At 49.0% G+C, this 19267-nt stretch overlaps 1 protein-coding gene across 2 annotated transcripts in view; it reads right to left on the reverse strand.

Moving 5' to 3' along the window:
• Positions 1–15897, reverse strand: part of CNKSR3 (CNKSR family member 3) — a 77607-nt gene extending 61710 nt beyond the window's left edge. Inside the window, exon 1 of one of the 2 annotated variants that reach the window (XM_045842750.1) lies at positions 15771–15897. In XM_045842750.1, the coding sequence (XP_045698706.1) occupies positions 15771–15822 (52 nt within the window). In that variant the 5' untranslated portion in view covers positions 15823–15897. Of the gene's footprint in view, positions 1–15037; positions 15307–15770 lie in introns of those variants that run through there. The other variant, XM_045842751.1, reaches the window with a different exon arrangement.
• Between the last annotated feature and the right edge of the window lie 3370 nt (positions 15898–19267).

Genomic DNA, 19267 nt, shown 5'->3' on the forward strand with positions numbered 1-19267 from the left:
AAGGTGTGACCTCCAGGCACACCCCCTCAGCGCTCCAGGCTGTTCCTCTCCACCCCTCGCCGCCCCCCTGCTCCCCCACTGCCTGCAGCCCAATTCCTGCCTCCTGTTTAACGCGGGTCAAGGTTTTAGTGGTTCCTTCCTCTTTTTTTTAATGAAGTTTTTTATGTTTCCTGATGCGCAAAGTCCACTCAGTGTCACATTTCACAGATCAAAAGAAATACATAGCCAGGAAGTCAAGTTAATTTTTGCAGAGCCTTCAACTGATGTTTCTCCTTGAGCTTCACAGGGGTTCCCCTGTCTTACAGTGACTGGTTCATTCCTGGTCTGAAACCCAGAATAATGCCGTGTTCCATGACAGGGGCATAGCACCTATCTAATAGAATCCTGAACCAAATAACATAGGAATCTCACAAAATATATACAAAAGTACGTCCAGTGATATGTATGTGTGTGCGTATACGTATGTGTGTATTATGTATGTACACACACACACTCCTTCCACAAAGGAAGGCCACTCCAAGGTATTAGGCTCTTGCCTGGCTCAGGCTCAGAGGTGCACACGGCCCTGGCCATCCAGCCTCCTCCCCACACACCACTTCTCCAGCCTCATCTCGGTCCCCTTCACCTCGTGATAGATGTAGCACAATCGAGCTCTTTCGGTTGCTCACAAATGCCATGCTCTCTCTCTCTTGCCTCCCAGTTTTCTGACAAAATACTTCCTTTCCTTTACTCTGCACCTGACTACTTCCTGATCCTCCTGTGGGTCTCGATTTGGATGTCACTTCCTCCAGGAAGTCCTCCATGCAGCACCCATTCACATCTGAGTTAATGCTCCTCCTCTGCACTCCTAGAATGACCTCTAGCTTAAATGCCCAGGGACTTGTCTGTGCACTCCACTCGGCAGAAGGTGCCAAAGACACAGGGACCCTTCTCTTCCTTGCGCCTGGAAAAGATATTACAAATGATAGTTGCTCAACATTTATTTGATGACTTATAATTAAAATGGACTGGTTTATCTGTTTGCATCAATTTTCCTGCTGACAAATAGCTTCCACCTGTGGGCTATAAAAGACATTATTTATATGTGATTACATGGCATTCTGAATATTTCAAATAAACCTTAAAAAGAAAGTAAATCAACAATGCCAAGGAATTCTTCCAAGGTTTCGATTCCACCCATGACAAATCTTTTCTACCTAAATTAGGTTAAAGTATGGAATAACACGGAACTCAGGTAGGAATCTGTTTGCTCTCATTTGCAAAAAAAAAAAAAATGGAGTCGAGAGAGAACTCCTGCTGAATAACTCTCCTCTGTAGAATCCACCAGTGTGCAGTCATTCCCTGAACCTGTGGCTGCGTTAGTATCAAACTAAGAGATAGCGCAATGCGCCACGTCCTGTTACTCAGTGCAGGGAGGGTGTGGCGTGTCCTCATTTACCGAATATCTAATTGCCTATCAGTTACCTATTCCAAAAGTTGACTACAGATTTTTAAGGAACTAAAATAAAATGCATCCGGTGCATGTGTCCAACTGCGAACAACGCAGTGCTGTGTTCGTTCACGAAGGTGCTTTGATATTGCGCGGTCTCTCTGGGGCGGTGAGGGGACAGTCATTCCCTTCTCCCATTTACTCACAAATGTATTCAGACTTTGTACCCTCCAACCCACCAAAACTCCCCGGCCCAGTTTACCAGTGTCCTCCACGCAGTCTAATACAGGGGTCGGTTCCTAGCTCTCCCCTGTGGTCTAACCACAGTACTGGCCCAGTGCATCACACCCTCTCCTGGGGCCGCTCCCTCCCTGGGCCCCTCAGACTCCGCCCTCCCCTGGTTTCCTTCTCCTCACTGGAAGCTACTCCCAGCCGGCTCTGCTGGTCGCCCAGCTCCCAGACTTCCACAGGTTGGGACGCCCCAGACTTCCCGTCTCCCTCTGCTCCCTCATCTGGTGACATCATCCAGTCTCCCAGATTTAATGCCACGCCTACCCCGATGGCCACCCAATTTCTATCCAGTCCCAACCTCCCCCACGAATCCAGACACACATACCCACGACCCACTTCACTCGTGCGGGGGGACGAACAGGCATTGCAAATTTCAAGTTCCCAACAGTCCCTTAACTTGCCCTCCCGTGCGCTTCCACCTCTGGGTAGATCCGCCCTTCCAACTGCCCAGACCAAAAACTTGGCGGTAAGTCCTGCTGACCTCTCCGAACTCCCAGAACGTGGCGCCTCCGCCAGAAGCCAAGGTACCACCTCGGTAGAGCATCACAGCCATGGAGTCTTTTTTCTTTCAATTTACCTTTTAAATGTTTTTTTTTTATTTTTCAAGTACAGTTGACATACAATATTACATTAGTTTCAGGTGAACAACATAGAGATCAGACATTTATAGAACTTAAGAAGTGACGCCCCCAAATTTCCGGTACCCACCTGTCACTATACACAGTTATCACAATACTATCGACCCTATTCCCTACGCTGTACGGCACACCTCCACGCCTGTTTTTATAATTGCCGATCCGCACATCTTGACCCATAGCATCTTAAGTGGTCCCCTGAGTCCACCTCTGCCCTCTTAGCCGTCTCAACACGGCAGACGTTGTGTTCTTAAAATGTAAATCTGACACCACTTCTTGGCTCCCCAACAGCCCCCCAAAACACCAGGTGGAAGCCGAGATCTACAGACGGACCCCTGAGGCTCTGCACCGACTGGCCTCCCTCTCCTCTTCCATCTCTGCCTCCTGCTGCTCTTCCTTTTCGCTCCAGTCACACAGGCCTCCTCGTTCCTTCCACACATGGTCAGACACTCTCCTGTCTCAGGGCATTTGCACCTGCTTTCCCTCTGCCCAGCACATTTTTCCACACGCCAGCCATGCCGCTCGCTGGAATGTTCCCCTGGCCACCCTCGTTCAACTACGTCCCCACCGATGCTTGCATCCACCTGCGACCCTTCCCTGCAGTGTGTGTCCTTGCTCCGTGCTACGGGTTTTACTTACTGTCCGTCTACACCAGTCCGCTGCAGGAAGGCAGGAACCACTGCCTACTGTGCTCTCTGCGATTTCCTCAGCTCTTGGAACAGGGCCGTACACGGTAGGCGCTCAATAAATACCCGTTGGATGAACTCATGGTGACTATCGACGCTCGTCGGATTTGGTAAAAGTGTCAGTTAACAAGTCATTCAATCTGACAGACTGAGGGTGTAAAGAATTAGAGGGTAGTTCTCCCAAGGCATCCCAGTGATACGGCACTTCCTTGAAAACTTCATTTCCAGCGTGAAATGAAGTTTTACAATTAACGTGACGGGGGGGCCTCATTTCCGAACACCAGGTGCATGGTGTTAGTAGTCATTTAAAAACCATAGATGAGAAATGAGCGAGTTTGAATGGAAATGTCCCTGTGCAGAGCACTAGGAAAGATTATTTTAAGAAAAACAAACTACCATTTTATAGCTGATCCTGTTGAATAAAAAAAATCTCGTTACTATTCGTTGGAGAATCCGGTTAACTTTGCCTGAGGGGGATCACACGAGAAATCACCTCTCTCTCTGAGGTTTCGTTGGGCCAACGATGAATAAGAAAACAGCCACGCCAGGGCTGTTGAGCAAGCACCTGCCACACCCTCCCTGTCACTGCAGGCCCTTGAAGAGCCCTGCACATCCTTGGCACTATTCTGGTCAGGACTTCTACTCACCGTTTGCTTTGGCAACCCCAAGGCAGCACTGATCTCAGGGAACCGGTCCACCCACCCACACAGCAACTGCAGCCAGACGCGTTAGCCAGACGACGTATCTCGCTAAGACCTCAGGGATGACTCCAGATGCATCGTGCATTCATCAGCACTGATTTTCTGTCCCCATTTACAGGCTGTCCTAATCCTCTCTGTTTTATTTTGTGTTCTAAGACTGAGAAAGTGCTGTACAGAAATAATTCTGGGTGTCATAGTCATGTATATTGCATCATTTCACACTCAAGGGTGAGGACCTGAATTTCAGCTAACGCCAGCCTATTTTAACACTTTCCATGTGCCAAACTGCAGGGTGTTTACACCTCATGAAAACATGGGGCTATTCTAGCGCTGCTCTGAGAGAGGGCCCTTTCTAATGGCTGCTTTTGAAAGTGTTTAAGTCAGGCGAGATGTTGGTACCATGCAAGAGCTATTAGCTACCAATCAGAGTGGCTTCTGAGGTTGGTGCCTGTAAAGGTGGACCCACCCCTGAACCCGCAAAGCGACTCCTCTCAGAAGTCAACACATTTCTAAAGGCACTGCAGGTTGAAGGTACCGAGGCTCAAAGCATGGACCTGAGGCCCCTTCTCACTGCTCCCATGTTCAGACCTTCCCGACTGCTCCTGAGCCGGGCCTCTCTCAGCTTTTCCTCCTCCTCTCTCTCCCAAGGCCTCTGCGGTAGCTCAGTAGCTTGGGCCTCTTCAATTCCCACCCAGAGTACACCCACATGCCTCCTGGAGCTGGTCTCCCAGCCTCTCGTCCCCCCTCCCTACTTCCCACAGTTCTGCAGCCGTCTCCTCCTTTCAAACCCCTGTATTATTGCCCCACTATCCAGTGAATTGGTAACAAACTTCCTCCAAGTTGGAGGCTCTCAAGCTGTGCTGCCCGGACCACGTGAAAATTCCTGTTTGTACGCTGCAGGGTAACTCACAATAGTTGGCTGGGCTCATCCACGTAGATGAGTATTTCTGCCTTAACAATACCTGCATGGAATTACATCCTGCAATTTTAGAAGTAGCATTAGCTAAGTAGCAAAATGAAATTATGGAAATAAACAGATTTACTAAATAATTGATGAGTTACTATGCAGCTCATTGTATTCACACCAGATAGGCATGCTTCTCACTTGGACAGTTAACACCTGATCACAGATCTCCACAGAGGGAACTGGCCAACAGATATATTTTGTTTCTCCTATGCAAAAAATTAAAATAAAATAAAATAAAATAATAAATACTATAGACAGTTTTCTGAAAATGGGAGAGTATCACATAGAAATCCAGATTTCCAGCTTTATTTCAAAACAAAAGAAAAATCAGAACACCTAGAAACTGTAGGTCCACAGTCAGCAGGAACTGAGCAATGTGTCTTTGTATATGCCACAGTCTCCACCACTCCTTATTGTCTCACATGCCCCACACTTCAATTGCTTGCATTGTCTGCCTGGACACTGTAGGCATCTGAGTTTGCAACTCTGGTTGCAAATCTCCGTGCCATTCCTGATCTTCAGCTGTCACTCCCGTAAGTATCACTTTTATTGTGAATTCTCTTGGCCTTTGCCAACTTCAGGGACTCCCCGACCCCATCTGCCTTGATTCAACATCCATGTGCTAGGACAAAAGAGCTTTTTACCTGGAGCTGCAACATAGTTGCCACTCTGAGTATTTCTCTTTTCAGCTCCACCACCCCCCCCCACCCACTTCTCTTTGTATCTGCTTGTGTTGTTCAAAGCCAAAACGCTGAGTGCTAAGTGAAAGAAAATGATCTGCTCCCTTTCAAAACAGCATCAGGGGAAGGGTGTTACACCCTGCTCCTCTAGGAGATCAAGGTCTGGAAATTCCACACAAAACCCAAACAGACCTAAAACAGGGCCCTACTAATGTGTTTTCCTGGGGCTGGGCACTCACCGAGGAGCACAACAAAAGGAGGGAGGGGGGACCTGGGGTGGAGCCCCTGGGGGGATGGAGGGGGGGTGGTTGCAGATTTAACTCTTCCCTGCCCACTCTACAGAAAGCACACTTACAGACCTAGGTGCATTAACTGACCCACTGAAATATGCATCGACCTTCCCTGAAGGCAAACATCTTCCTAATCAACCATTACACTCGCGGGGGATAGTCTGACCGACACCAAGTATTTTTGTACATTCCACATCAGTGGCATCAACCAGTGGTTCTGAACTGTAGCCAGCACCAGAATCGCCTGAGGCCCCAGTTAACACACCGCATGCTGGGTCCCACCAGCCCCCGAGTTTCCGAATCTGTGGGTCTGGGTGGAGCGCGGGAATTCTCATGCCTGAATTCCCTGGTAAGGCTGATGCAGACAAAGCAAGTTCAAGAACAATAGTGACAGGCTGTTGGGAGGCACCACGTGTATGTGGCTGGGAAAGGGTCTCTCCACAATCTCAGTTTAAAAATATCGGGAGCCAGGTACAACCGTCGTCGTGTGTATTTATAGGCACTCATTAGGTGTCCCGATTAGGCAGTGCCAAACAAGAATGAAGAATTTCTCCACCTCCAACGTGGGTCTTTCTTTGCAGACCAGCTCTGTCTGTAGCTGACTTTTCAACTTGGCTTAGGCCCGCTTGTAACCACACCACTTCGTATCACATGTCTCCAGACATCTTACTCCCCAGGACTACTGAGGTTTTTTTAAACGCTCATTACGAACAATTTCAGGCTTGAGCGTCATAGGTCATTCTCACAAGCGCGGCTCACAGCCCTGCCATCTGCTCACGGTTAGTTCGAGACTCCAGCTGGAGCGCATGTTCAGAGGCCGCTGACAACGGCAGCAGGTGTTACATTACTTAAAGTCTGGCCCACGCACCACCTTGAACTAGCCTTTCCTCTACTGCCAAGATCGCGCTCCAGGTCATCCTCAAGACGCTGTAATATAGAATCACTCTGAGAAAACAGAAAAGACAGTTCGGCTCGCGCAGGTTCGACTCGGAAACACAGAAACACGCGCACGTGCACAGGGGCACACACCCGTTCTCTCCTGAACCCCCAAGCACTGAATTTCCCCTGCATGGCAAATCTCTGAAAATAGGAAATAGAATGTTTCCTTTCACTCCAACGGTCTTCCTCAGGAAAGCATGATTCAGATGATCATAATCAGGGCCTTGGCTGGTGGAGAACACTTTCGGGATTTTCCTCTGAGAGGGCTGACGGACACTGTCCTTCAGGTGGGGGGTGGAGGGCTGAGGTGAGTACAGTGAGAGAAAGCTCCCAGGTTATTCTACGCCTACCTGCCTTCGATTCCTTGCCGCCCCCTCTTCCCCTGTTGAGATGTCCTGTTTAAAAATGTGTTCCATCCCTGGCTGGCATAGCTCAGTGGACTGAGCACGGGCTGCGAACCAAAGTGTCGCAGGTTCTATTCCCAGTCAGGGCACATGCCTGGGTTGCAGGCCACGGCCCCCAGCAACCACACATTGATGTTTCTCTCTCTCTCTCTCTTTCTCCCTCCCTTCCCTCTCTAAAAATAAATAAAATCTTTAAAAAAATAAAATAAAAAAAATAAAAACAAAAATGTGTTCCCCTCTCACCTGTGGAAAATTTCTCAAGATATACCAGCTCATCAGCCAAAAGCACGGTGGCTCTATTTATGAAAGCAAGAGTACGACAGTCTGTCGGTGGAGCAAATATTTAAAATCGGGTCTCTCGACCGCTTCCTGTGATTCAAATATTTAAGTTTTCATACCGAAAAAGCTTTCTAATTTTTCCAACTACTGACCCGCGTTCTAAGGAACTGCTTGGCTCTAATAAACACAACTGCCTTTGCCCTCGTGATCCCAGGTTTAAAAACGGTCCCATCAGCCATTTGATGTCAAAGAAAACAAACCAGGCTAAGTCCGCGGCCACAAAAACCCTATTCATAGAGGAATAAACAGCTTCAGAAACTGTAGCTCCCGGCAGGACACGCCAGAAAAGAACAATGACGTCCACGAAGCACGTGAGTGCGGAAAGAGAGGCCGCCGCTCTCGTTTTCGATGAGAGAGGAATCGGGATGAGGGGAGGGCGGGGAGCCGTCCTAACCCCGGCCGGGAAAGGAGACATGTACCGAGGGCTCCCCACTTCAAATACAATTTTACAGTTACTGGGTGTGAAGCTGTCCACGAACCAACTGTGCCTAGAACTTGGCTTCTCAGATGCTGGAGCCACCAAGATACCATCACCTCCAGATACTGCAAGGCCTTCCAGCTGGACTCCTGAATTCATGTCTGCCCCAAGGATGCAAATCAGATCAAGTCACTCCCCTCCTTTCCAAAACGACTAGAAAACAATGGCCAAGGCCTGCCCAAGATGAGACCCGACGTGACCTGGCCTCTGTGTGTCTCTCCACCCACCCGCCCCACCCCCACCACCCTTGCCCTTCGTGGCTCCACCACCCTTCCTTTCCTCAAACACACCAAGTTCATCCACACCTCAGGGTCTTTGCACTACCTGTTTTTCTGCCTGCAACGCTCTTCCCCCTGATTTTGCAATGGCTGGCTCCTTGCAGCCATCATGCCTCAATGGCATCTTCTAGGAGACACCCCGATGACACCATCCAAAAATGCCCCCACTTCCCCGGTTGCTCGCCTTCACATCTCTGCTCGACTTTGAGCATATCAGTAGCTGCTATTTTCCTGTCCACCTGCTCTGTCGTGGTGGTGGCTGTGACGGTATTGCTGTTTGTCATCCCCACATCTCCCACACTGAAGCAGGGACCCAGCCTGACCCCGGCCCCTGCAACACAACTGGACTGCCAGCACCTGCAATGATACCTGGAACCCAGCAGGTCCTCGGAGAGCTGCCACCACACCTTTCTGTGACCCCCACCTTCATCTAAGACATACAAGGGCCTGGAAGGAAATGAGAGGAAACTGTCCAACAGTGAGAAGGCACAACATGGAGCTGATTTAACTTACCACCTATGTATACCAATCAAAGGGCATACCACCTATATATATACACACAGCTATATATATATATATATACCACCTATATACACCAATCAAAGGGCATACCACACACACACACACATATATACACATATATACACACACACACCACCTATATACCAATCAAAGGGTATATCACCTATACACACACACACACACACACACACACCACCTATATATACCAATCAAAGGGTATACCACCTATATATATATACCAGCTATATATATATATATATATACACCACCTATATACCAATCAAAGGGTATACCACACACACACACACACATATATATATACACACATATATACACACACACACCACCTATATACCAATCAAAGGGCATACCACACACACACACACACACACATATACACATATATACACACACACACCACCTATATACCAATCAAAGGGTATACCACACACACACACACACACACACACACCACCTATATACCAATCAAAGGGCATACCACACACACACACACACACACACACACACATATACACATATATACACACACACATCACCTATATACCAATCAAAGGGTATACCACACACATATATTTATCACCTATATACCAATAAAACAACACCTATATACCATAAATTTTTAGTAAGCATGTGAAAGGGGACTATCAACCAAACTTATTCTTAGTCAACAATAGGTGTGTGAAGATTTGCATTATGCAAAGTGCTGTTCCCTTATTACCTCTTCTAATTCTAAGTGAACTTCCGTGACTTGGTGATTATCAGTCCCGGCTGCCAGGTGAGAAAACTAAGGAAGGCTCAGAGAAGGTCATTTGCTTACCTAAACTTTTGAACCAGTTAGTGCCAGGTACTGAATTTGAATCCAGTTCTATTTTCTTCCAAAGCCCATGTATTGTTCGCTGTAACTGCCTGACCTTGTCTCCCACAGCAGTTAAAAGGAAGAGGTGAAGAATCAAAGGCAAGCACGAAATGGGGTTTACAAAAGGTGCAGGTGTTGCTTTAAAAAGTTAAATGTATTGTGAGTTTGTGTGTTGTGATTCTACCAACCAAAAATGTTAGTTGTAGCAGACAAAAGGTTTGTAATATGACACTCAAGATAAAAATAAAAATTAGCCCTGGCTGGTGTGGCTCAGTGGATTGAGAATCAGCCTGTGAACCAAAGGGTCGCAGGTTCAATTCCCAGTCAGGGCACATGCCTGGGTTTTAGGCCAGGTCCCCATTAGGGGGTGTGCGAGAAACAACCTCACATTGATGTTTCTCTCCCTCTCTTTCTCCTTCTCTTTCCCTCTCTCTAAAAATAAATAAATACATTCTTTAAAGAAAAAAAATAAAAATCAGATAAAGAGAGTCAAAAGAGAAATCACTCCATCACAGACTTGTATTCTGAAACAATAAAACACAATAAACTAGAATAAAAACAAACTAACTGCCAGTAAGTACCACACATAGTAAAAGGTCAGGTCCAAAATATGTAAGGTTCTGCTTAAACTGTGGAATTAAAAAAAAAAAAGGAAGATTAAGAGCAAGTACGTCTCCCAAGTGTGCACGCTGAAAGCAGGACCAGGGAACACAGAAGTGGGAAGTTCTTAGAAGCCGCCCCTTTCCCACACTCGTCAATTAGCAGAGAGCAGAGGGCACCCGCCCTGGCCGGCCGGCGGAGGAGCCAGGGGCTGGACGGACACGCAGAACAGAAGCCCGCCGAGTGCGGTCCAAGCTCCTGGCCTTTGACCGAGGATGACTCATCTCACATCCCAAAGCCCGTTTCCTCATCTGCAGCGGAGATGCGCCTCGCTGGGCGCGCCTTGGGCTCGTGACAAAAGTCAAGTGGGAACAGACACACGGAAGAAGAACTCTGCAGAGGTCGAGCACAGAAAACTTGCTTGATTCATGGAGAGCCTCGAGCGTGGCTAAGCCAGTGGTGAAAACCCCAGAAACAGCACAAAATGAGAGCAAAGAGAGAAAGCGAGGGGAGAAGGCAAACGTCCCAGAGCTAGGAGACCACAGGGTAGGAAGGGACAAAAGCCAAGGCAGGGCCACCGAAGCGGCGACACGGAAAGGAGAGGCCCCCGCAGCTCTCTGAGCGTGATGTGGACTCAAAGGGAGGCGGGCAGGGGGGCCTGCCCGAGAAGGGGTCCCCTCCCGATCTCCAAGGACTCAAACCTGAGACACCTTGCCACGGGCACAACCCATCCTTCCAGATTTTGGGACCTGCCCTGGTCACTTCTTCCTGGATGACTTCCAGTGTCTTTTTCCATCGACCATGAAATCTCCCCCAAATATCAGCTATATGTGATGAACATCATGTAGTCACCGGCCCAAAGTTCGTCTCATCCTTCCAAGTCTCCCTGAGGATCCTGGGGGCAGACTTCAATCAACCCCAGCCCACTGAGCACCCCGCAACGTCCTTCTTACTACTCGTCTTTAAAAAATAAATAAATAAAGGTTGTTATGAGAACTCTTCAAGCCCCAAGGAACATGTAAGAAATCTCAGAGGAACGATCTTGTTTGGTTTGCTGAGAATTACCTGATGCTGTTGCTAGGTGGTGCTTATAAATATAAGCACACACCCTGAGATTAATTTTTTGCTTTACTCAGTGGCTTGGCGGTCAAGCATCCTCAAATTAAGTGTCATCACTGGAGAACTTAAATAAAATAGATTGAGCCCAGCCCTGGCTGGCGTGGCTAAGTGGATTGAGCGCAGGCTGCGAACCAAAGCATCTCAGGTTCGACTCCCAGTCAGGGCACATGCCTGGGTTGCAGGCCACAGCCCCCAGCAGCCGCACACTGATGTTTCTCTCTCTCTCTTTCTCCCTCCCTCTCTAAAAATAAATAAATAAAATCTTAAAAATAAAATAGATTGAGCCCAGGTCAGACCAGACAGCAGGACCTACCAACAAAGTGTGAAGACGCATTTGCAGCCGCATGTTAGATCGGTGCTTCTCAATCTGTCAATGAGCACGTAGGTCACCCGGGACCTGGGTAAAACGCAGATTCCGATTCACTGGCCTGCGAGTCTGCATCTCTAACAATCTCCCAGGTGATGCAGGCGCCACAAGGGTCAGCCGTTGACAGCAAGAGTCAGTCCTAATGCTAGGCTCACTGGGAGTCCAGGGACTGTAAGAAAACACTTGAGAAAATACGTTTTGAAGGCTCGTGATATTGACAAGAGGCATCTGTCCTTCGGCTAACCAAGACCCTTCCTGCCGGGGCAAGTCCCGGCCGGCATCCTCTGAGTGGTGGGCAGACGGCAGGGAAACTTCTTTGGGCACCCACTGCCCCCTGAGTGGAAGGCATCAACCTCGTGACAGACCATTTACACCCTGGAGCTACAGGATAAAGATGAGAGGAAGCGATAAAAACAAGGAGTGGTGACTTACTGAGAGCTTACATGAGATCACACGGTCAGGGGTGGGCCTGGGATATGAACCCAGAGCCTGATTCCAGATCCAGGTCCAGGCCACGGGACGAAGGGACAGAGGGGAGCGAGGGGAGAGGAGCACTTAAGAGCACCAGCACTTAGAAATATGGGACACTGAGCAAATTCTCTCCCTCTCCTCAGTTTCTTCATCTTTCATATGGGCTCATAATGGTCCGCACACCTCACTGGGTTTTCTGAGGATTGAGTGAAGCCCAAATAACGCACTTAACCCAGCGTCTGACACTTAATAAATGCTTCAGCTATTACGATAAGTTTTCAGTTATTGTGATCAAGAAACCGTGATTTACTGAGCCGTGGATTAACTGGGTTCACAAACAACTTTCCTGACACGCACAGCAAACACGCGGGGTAAGTAAGACACACGTCCGCCGGGCAGCTGGCCTGCAGGAGCCCACGGCGCCAGTAACGCACACCCTGGAATCCCGCCGGTCTGGTCGCCCCTGTGGCGGGATCCGAGCCCTCCAGGCACGACCCTGGCCAGAGCCTCCTGAGCAGATGGAATGGAATGAAGTCCCCCTGCCTGGGGTCAAACGCTTCTCTGTCACTTCCTGGCTGTGTGACATTGGTCAAGACTGGACCTTTCTGTGCCTCAGTTTCCTCAGCTGCAAAATGGAAATACGAGTTCCTATCTCGTGTGGTTGTGCATATTCAATGAGCTAATACCTGTGGGTTGCTTAGCCCTGTGCCTGACACATTGCTAATACTTAGTGAGGATCTACTGATAATTATGATCCATTGGTGACAGTATGGGTGAAGATTAATACAAATAAAGTAAGAACAGTAATAGCCAGATGGATTAATTCATTCTGTAGACACCAGCCTTTTTCTCAATGCATGCATCTGCTTAACAACATCGACACGAGTTCTGAATGGAAGGCTCTCCACGGTGCCCATGGTCACTGCAGCCACACTCACGGGCCACCGACAGTGGCAACGTCTACATGAAGAGCTGCTTACCAGCAGGATGTATTTATAAAGTGCGGGTTGGGTACAGAGATTAGCAAAGACAGCTGAAAATGGTCCTATAAGCCAACAAGTTTGCATACATCAATAGTTCGCTTCAGTCAAATACTTTCACATCACTACTACGGGAACTATCCAAGCAATGCATTGCACCGTGGAATCTGGGAGCATGTAGCCTCTTGCCATCTAAAAGTTAGCCAAGCCACGTACTTGCTCCTTCTGCCTTTCTAGATCCTAACATGGGAAGTATCCAGGTCATTCTCTGAGGCTGTACGGAAGAGTCCAAAAGGGCACGGGCATGCTGTATAAAGCTGTCACGTGCTAACCACAGGTATGTAACCTAATCAGCAGTCCAGTGCTCCGGGCACCGAGATACTGGAACAGCCGTAATCATAATCGCTGTGGCGGCGGTAGGAAAGTTTCCCTGGCTGAGAGCCATCTTGACCAAGCCAGAACGTCAAGGCAACTGGATACCAAAGTAATTTGCATCTGCTCTTCCTTTTACATGCTAAACAAACATAACAGGATGTGAATTTACACTTCTCTCCCAATCCAAAGAGGAACCAAAAAAAAAAAAAAGACAAATCTGGAGGGTGTGAAGATCTCACTCCATAATCTTCCCGTGTGCCTGTTAGCATTTTTCTGGTTGTACATTATCAAGGAGGCTGGCAGAGGCTCAGGAAAGCCAGGGTGATACGCTGTAACCCTTTCCTTCCTGGGAAGCAGTGCTGTGTGACAGAAACGTAAGCCACGAATGTGAGCCTCCCTCATGCGCGATTTTTCAGGAGGGACATTTCAGAAGGGAAAACTAGACAGGTGAGATTAATTTTAGTGATGAATTTTATTTAACCCAATGTTTCCAAAATACTATCACGTCAGCGTGTAATAAGGATTAAGAACTACTAATGGGATCGTTCGCATGCGCATGCCACGTGCCCTTGACATTCACAGGGTGTCACAACGCTGACCAGCCACATTTCAAGGGCTCAAGAGTCACACGTGGCTGCCAGCCACCCTGCCGCACAGAGCAGCTCTCACATTCAAAGGCAGCCGAAATCACCAGTTTCTTAGGTCGTCCCCATGATACACAGGTAAAACAGACCAACTCAGGGTGGGCCAGTGGCTAGATGGAGAACTTAGAAGTCTCTTGAGTGGGGGAAGAACCCCTTTGCAAAATGGGCTCTGGTTATTTACAGCTTTTACGTTCACGTTTGGTCCCAAGCACTGACCATGCTATTCCACTTTTTACCCAGTGTACATACAACAAGAGTTTGTTGTTTTCAACTTCGTTTTAAGTAAGAGCCCCGGGAAATTCTGGGCACTGGACAAACCTCTTCTCAAACCTCTTCTCCGGGCAGAGTGTACCCCTGCCCCTTCCCAGAGGAGCGGGAAGGAGCCAGACACACCCCACTGACACACCCATACATCCCATTCGGCGGGTCTCTGTCTACCGCAGGCCTGCGGAACGAGATGCGAAGCTGATAGGTGTCCGCCTCCGCCGCCGCCTCCCAGCCACAGGTGAGACAGTTTGAAAGAGGACCTCATCTTACCGGTGTTACCTACCTCACCGGCTTACTGTGATGACCCAGGACAGTAACAGAGATAGCTCTTAGCAAACCGTAAAGCACTATACAACTCTAGTTGTTATTATTATTATTATTATTATTATTATTGAGAAAGGACATCATTCCTCACCTGAAAGAACAGATAGAAGAAAGAGAAAAAAGAGATGGAACGAAACAGAGATGCTGCGCTGGGGGCGCTGGATTGGGGCTGGGGGGCGCTGCGTAAGGCACCCATGAAAATATTATTGTTCTTGGTGGACGTGGTTCTCTTGGAAGAATACAAAGAGGCCTGAGAAACCTCTGTTTCTTTTTCTCCCCCCCGCCCCGCCCCTGTAAATCTTGGGAGGGAGTAGAACAGTAACCGCGACAGCCCAGAGGATACAAGCTTCTACCCCTGCGCCATCACCCATTACCTTCTCATCCTGCTGCTTCCCTCACTCCAAATAAGCATGAGTCAGGTCAGTGGTTCAAACCAGATTTCTTCCTCCCAGGGTCTCACTGTGGCCTAAACACGCAGCGCCACCGGGGATACTGGCGCCTTCCCGTTGCAAAAGTCACCGAGTCCGGAGCAGTCTGGCTCACGGTTTGTCCCCGACGCGAACGCCTCGGTGTTGGCTCCCGCACTGCCCTATCTCCTTCTCCAACAAAAACAGAGGCTCAGCTCGCGGCCGGAGTCTCCCCGTACCTGTCCAACCGCCCCGGCATGCCTGCGACTGCTCCGGGCAGGCGGCTTTTACGAGGTCCGAGGGGAGTCACCCACACAAAGGCGCTTTGTGCCTCGCGTTCTGGAACGCACAGCCAGGGCACCGGGCACCTCACCCAGGCGGTGCAGAGAGAGAGCGCCGCCCCCCAGTCCCGACACTGGCACCCCGAACCCTCCCTCTCAATAGAAAGGCCATCCTCACTCCTTGGTTTAAAGATGGGGTTTCCCTGGGCTTCAGGGACAGAAGCGAGGGGCGCACAGGCCACTCTGAAGAAGTTTGCATTGTCGCCGCGCTGCACTCTCAGTACCTCTCGCCCGCAGGAGGGACTGAGCACCCCTACCCCAGCTCCCCACCCACCCCAGCTCCCCACCCACCCCAGCTCCCCACCCGCCCCAGTTCCCCAGCTGCCGGACTGGAGATGCCGGCCCCCCAGGCTCCTCACCTCTAGTCCAGTCCACCACTTGCTTGGGGCTCCACTTGGTCACGGGTTCCATGGTAAAAGGCTTCACTGATAGCTGAGCTAGAGTCGGCGGTAAAGTCCTGCTGCCCGCGTCCACTGTCCCTGCGCCCCCGTCAAGGATGCATGACCGTGGTCAGCGGGTCATCCCAGCGCGGGGCAGCGCGGCGCTCTCCTGGCACACGGGACAGCAGCGCAGCTGCTCCTCCAGCTGCCACCGTCCAGCTGCAGCTACTTCTGCTTCCGCCACCGCCGCCCCCGGGAGCCCTGCACAGCTGCTACTCCTGCGCGATCGCAGTTACCGGACACGGGCCGCAACCCCAGACCCCGTGGACTCTCCCGACCCCGCTGCTCCTGTGCGCCTAAGGCTGGGGCCACCCGCTCCGGTTCTTGGGCCTCTCGTGGCTCTCCGGCTCCAGCTCCACCTCTACGCGGGCGTGCTCTCCCTGGGTCCCAGCTCAGCCTGCACTGGCGTCCGAGCCTTCCCGCCCGCAGGTCCCACCTCCCGCGCCTCCCTCTCGGCCGCACCGGGGCTGAGAGTCGAGTAGTGCCAGCGCGCTCCGGTTACAAAGTTTCAGCTCTGGTCGCTGCTGGCAGAATAAAAGAGGGGGCGGGGCCGAGGCCCGACGAAACTCGTGGGTGGGGGTGGGTCCACCCCAAACGGGCGACTCCGGTTACTTTCCCTCTCTAAGCCCTCTGCGCACACACCCCACACCCGGAGCGTCCCGGGCCCGTACTTTCCTTTTCAAGGGGCGGGTTGTAGACCGTGCTGCTTCCTGGAGAGCCCGCTGACTTGGGTGAAGCGCGGGTCCTATTGGTAGCACAGCAGTCTGTCTCGGTGTGAGCAACAACACACTCAAAAAGGAGAATCTGCTTGTCCTGTTCGTTTCAAAATCTTTGGGTCGCTATTGCTCTGCAAATGAAGCCTTCCTCATTTTTAATTTCCTATGGTAAAATTATTTTGCTTTGTATTTTGGATGGCATAGTGGCAATTTAAACTCACTTCTCTTTGAATACTACCGCAATAACATCGCCACCAAAATGAGTCATAATAAAGTGGTTATAATTGCCATATTATAATATTCATATTTGCAAAGTGAGCTAATGCACAGTTGGGAAGTTGTCGGCCCTCCCCCGACTCCTAAAAAATTAGCACGTGCACAATTCCAACGACTGACAGGAGGGGGGGGGGGCCTTCCACATTCCTGGGACTCAGTCTGGGGCCAGAGCTACCCTGAATTGAGGCAGAATCCAAAATTAGAATATTTACCATTCCTCCTTCAAGCTCCGCCCCCCCTGCCCCCCCCCCACACACACACTGCATCTCCTGTCCAGCCCCAGGGAGCTCTACCTCCCGCGCATAGTTAGAGATTCTTTTGGCACTTAATGTAACGATTCTTTCATTCAATTATGGTTCATTTGTTTACATCTTCCCTCCCCTTAGAGACTGCTAACCCCTTGAGGGCAGACCCTACCTCCTAGCTGGTAGCACCTAGTATGGGCTCAAAGGTGTAGTTGGTGCTTATTCATTCAATGAATACCTGTGAATGCCTCCTGTGTGCCAGCCACTGCACTCATTAAATATTTGTTGAATTGGTGTTATATGCACTGTTGATACAGGCCTACTTGGATGCACATGTTGAAAAGGTGGCTAGCGGCAGGCCTAAGCCTGCTGTATACAACTATCCTTTGTAGAGTGTGATGAGCAAGAAGAAACAGGGAGAAGAAATATTTTAAAAAGTAAAACAGTATCAGATCCACCTTCCATGAAACTTATGTTTAGGACTCAGGGACCGCAACAGCACAGAGATATGCAGCTATCAGATGCAATGATTTGAAGATTTTTCTTTTTGTAGCAAGAGTTATTGGCAGACCAGGAAACTCGCAAAGGCAATAATATTACTGGTAGAGAAGATGTCTTTTTAAAAAATTACCCTTTAAACTTAATAACATCAATTGTTAAGCATCTTTAGGACAATAAGTAGGGAGAAGGACCTCGACATTTGTCATTGGGTCCCCCAGAAAAAAGTAACCAGTCTCACCCACACCTTTAGTTATAGCAGTCACTGAATGCCGTGCCATTTTTTTTGTGTGTGGGTGTTATGATTACAGTGATCACATAATTTATCTCCAAACCAAGATATTCCTGAATATGAAAGGAAACCTATTGATACTTACATCAGAATGACATAAGTATATTGAACCACATGTTCCCTGTAATTTATAAAGAGAGGTCAACTGTGAATGATTTTGCCATAGAATTTTACTTGATGCTTTCACAGTGTTTTCAAATACATTTGCATTAGTCATTACTAGAGAGTTAAAAGCTAACATTCTGGGAGTCGAGCAAGATTTTTGCAAAATTTCACCCCCACCGAGTCAATACACTGTCCGCACTCAGGAGGCAAATGTATCATAGCTAAAGAGGGAGGCCAGGCTAAGGCCTCTAAAGGGAACCTCAGTGAACTGTCTAAATGAATTGGCGTTCAGTTCACACTTCCAAGTCCTGGAGGCTAATTACTATTTAAATAAGGCCTTCTACCTTAATTACAGCTGTTAGCATGTGCAAGTTTTAAGAAAGCCTGTCTTCCTGTCTGAGAGGCAAACTTGACGACATCCAAAGTCACTGATGATGGCATATAATGAAGACGGAATCTTAGGTGAATCACTCTGGAAGTTGAAGTGGGTACCAAATGATGGGTTGCGGCTCTGCTGGGTTTTCTCCCCTGCTAGCTCTCGCCTGTATCTCTGCTGCTATGCTGTACGTGCCTGCACAGAACCAACCCGCAGCTACGCCCTCCTTTCCAGAAGCAGGCCTCCTCCTTGGCACCTTGATGTTTACCATGCACAGTTCCAGACACTTCACCAGGAGCTGAATAAATCCTTTTTTAAACTGAATTGGACTCAGGCCCTGGCCAGGTAGCTCAGTTGGTTAAAGCATTGACCCTATATGCTACGCAAGGTTGCAGGTTTGATCCCTGGTCAAGGCACGTACAAGGATCAGCCAGTCAATGACCAAGGAAGTGAACGACAAATCTGTCTCTCTCTCTAACATCAATGCTAGAAAATTTTTTAAAAGACTGAATTGAACTTGTAGGAGAACTGATACTAGAGCCCAGGTCTCCTAGAATTCTCTTTCCAGCTTCCTGCTTCTTCTGACTTTGGGCCTCCTTGCATATTTAGATCATTTATTCAGTCAATGAAATATTCACTCAGTACTTGAAGGACACTCACCTAGCCATGAGGACTCAGAACACATGTGAGCAGCCTTATAAATTGGAGGCATCATGTGATTTCTGTGCGGGCAGGGGTCCTTCTGCAGTCTTCAGTCAGAGGAGAGGACCCTGGGAGAACCAGACAAGGGAGTTTTAAGGATGGATGTGATATTTTCATCATGAGCCAGTCCGTATTTTATTATTTGTTATATTTGAGAACTAGGGATGCAGCATTTTGGATTAGCGGTTATACCTAGAATGTATGTG

This window comes from Phyllostomus hastatus, unplaced genomic scaffold (genome assembly GCF_019186645.2).
Source record: "Phyllostomus hastatus isolate PE091 unplaced genomic scaffold, TTU_PhHast_1.1 phas_contig_40, whole genome shotgun sequence".
Classification (NCBI taxonomy): Eukaryota; Metazoa; Chordata; class Mammalia; order Chiroptera; family Phyllostomidae; genus Phyllostomus; species Phyllostomus hastatus.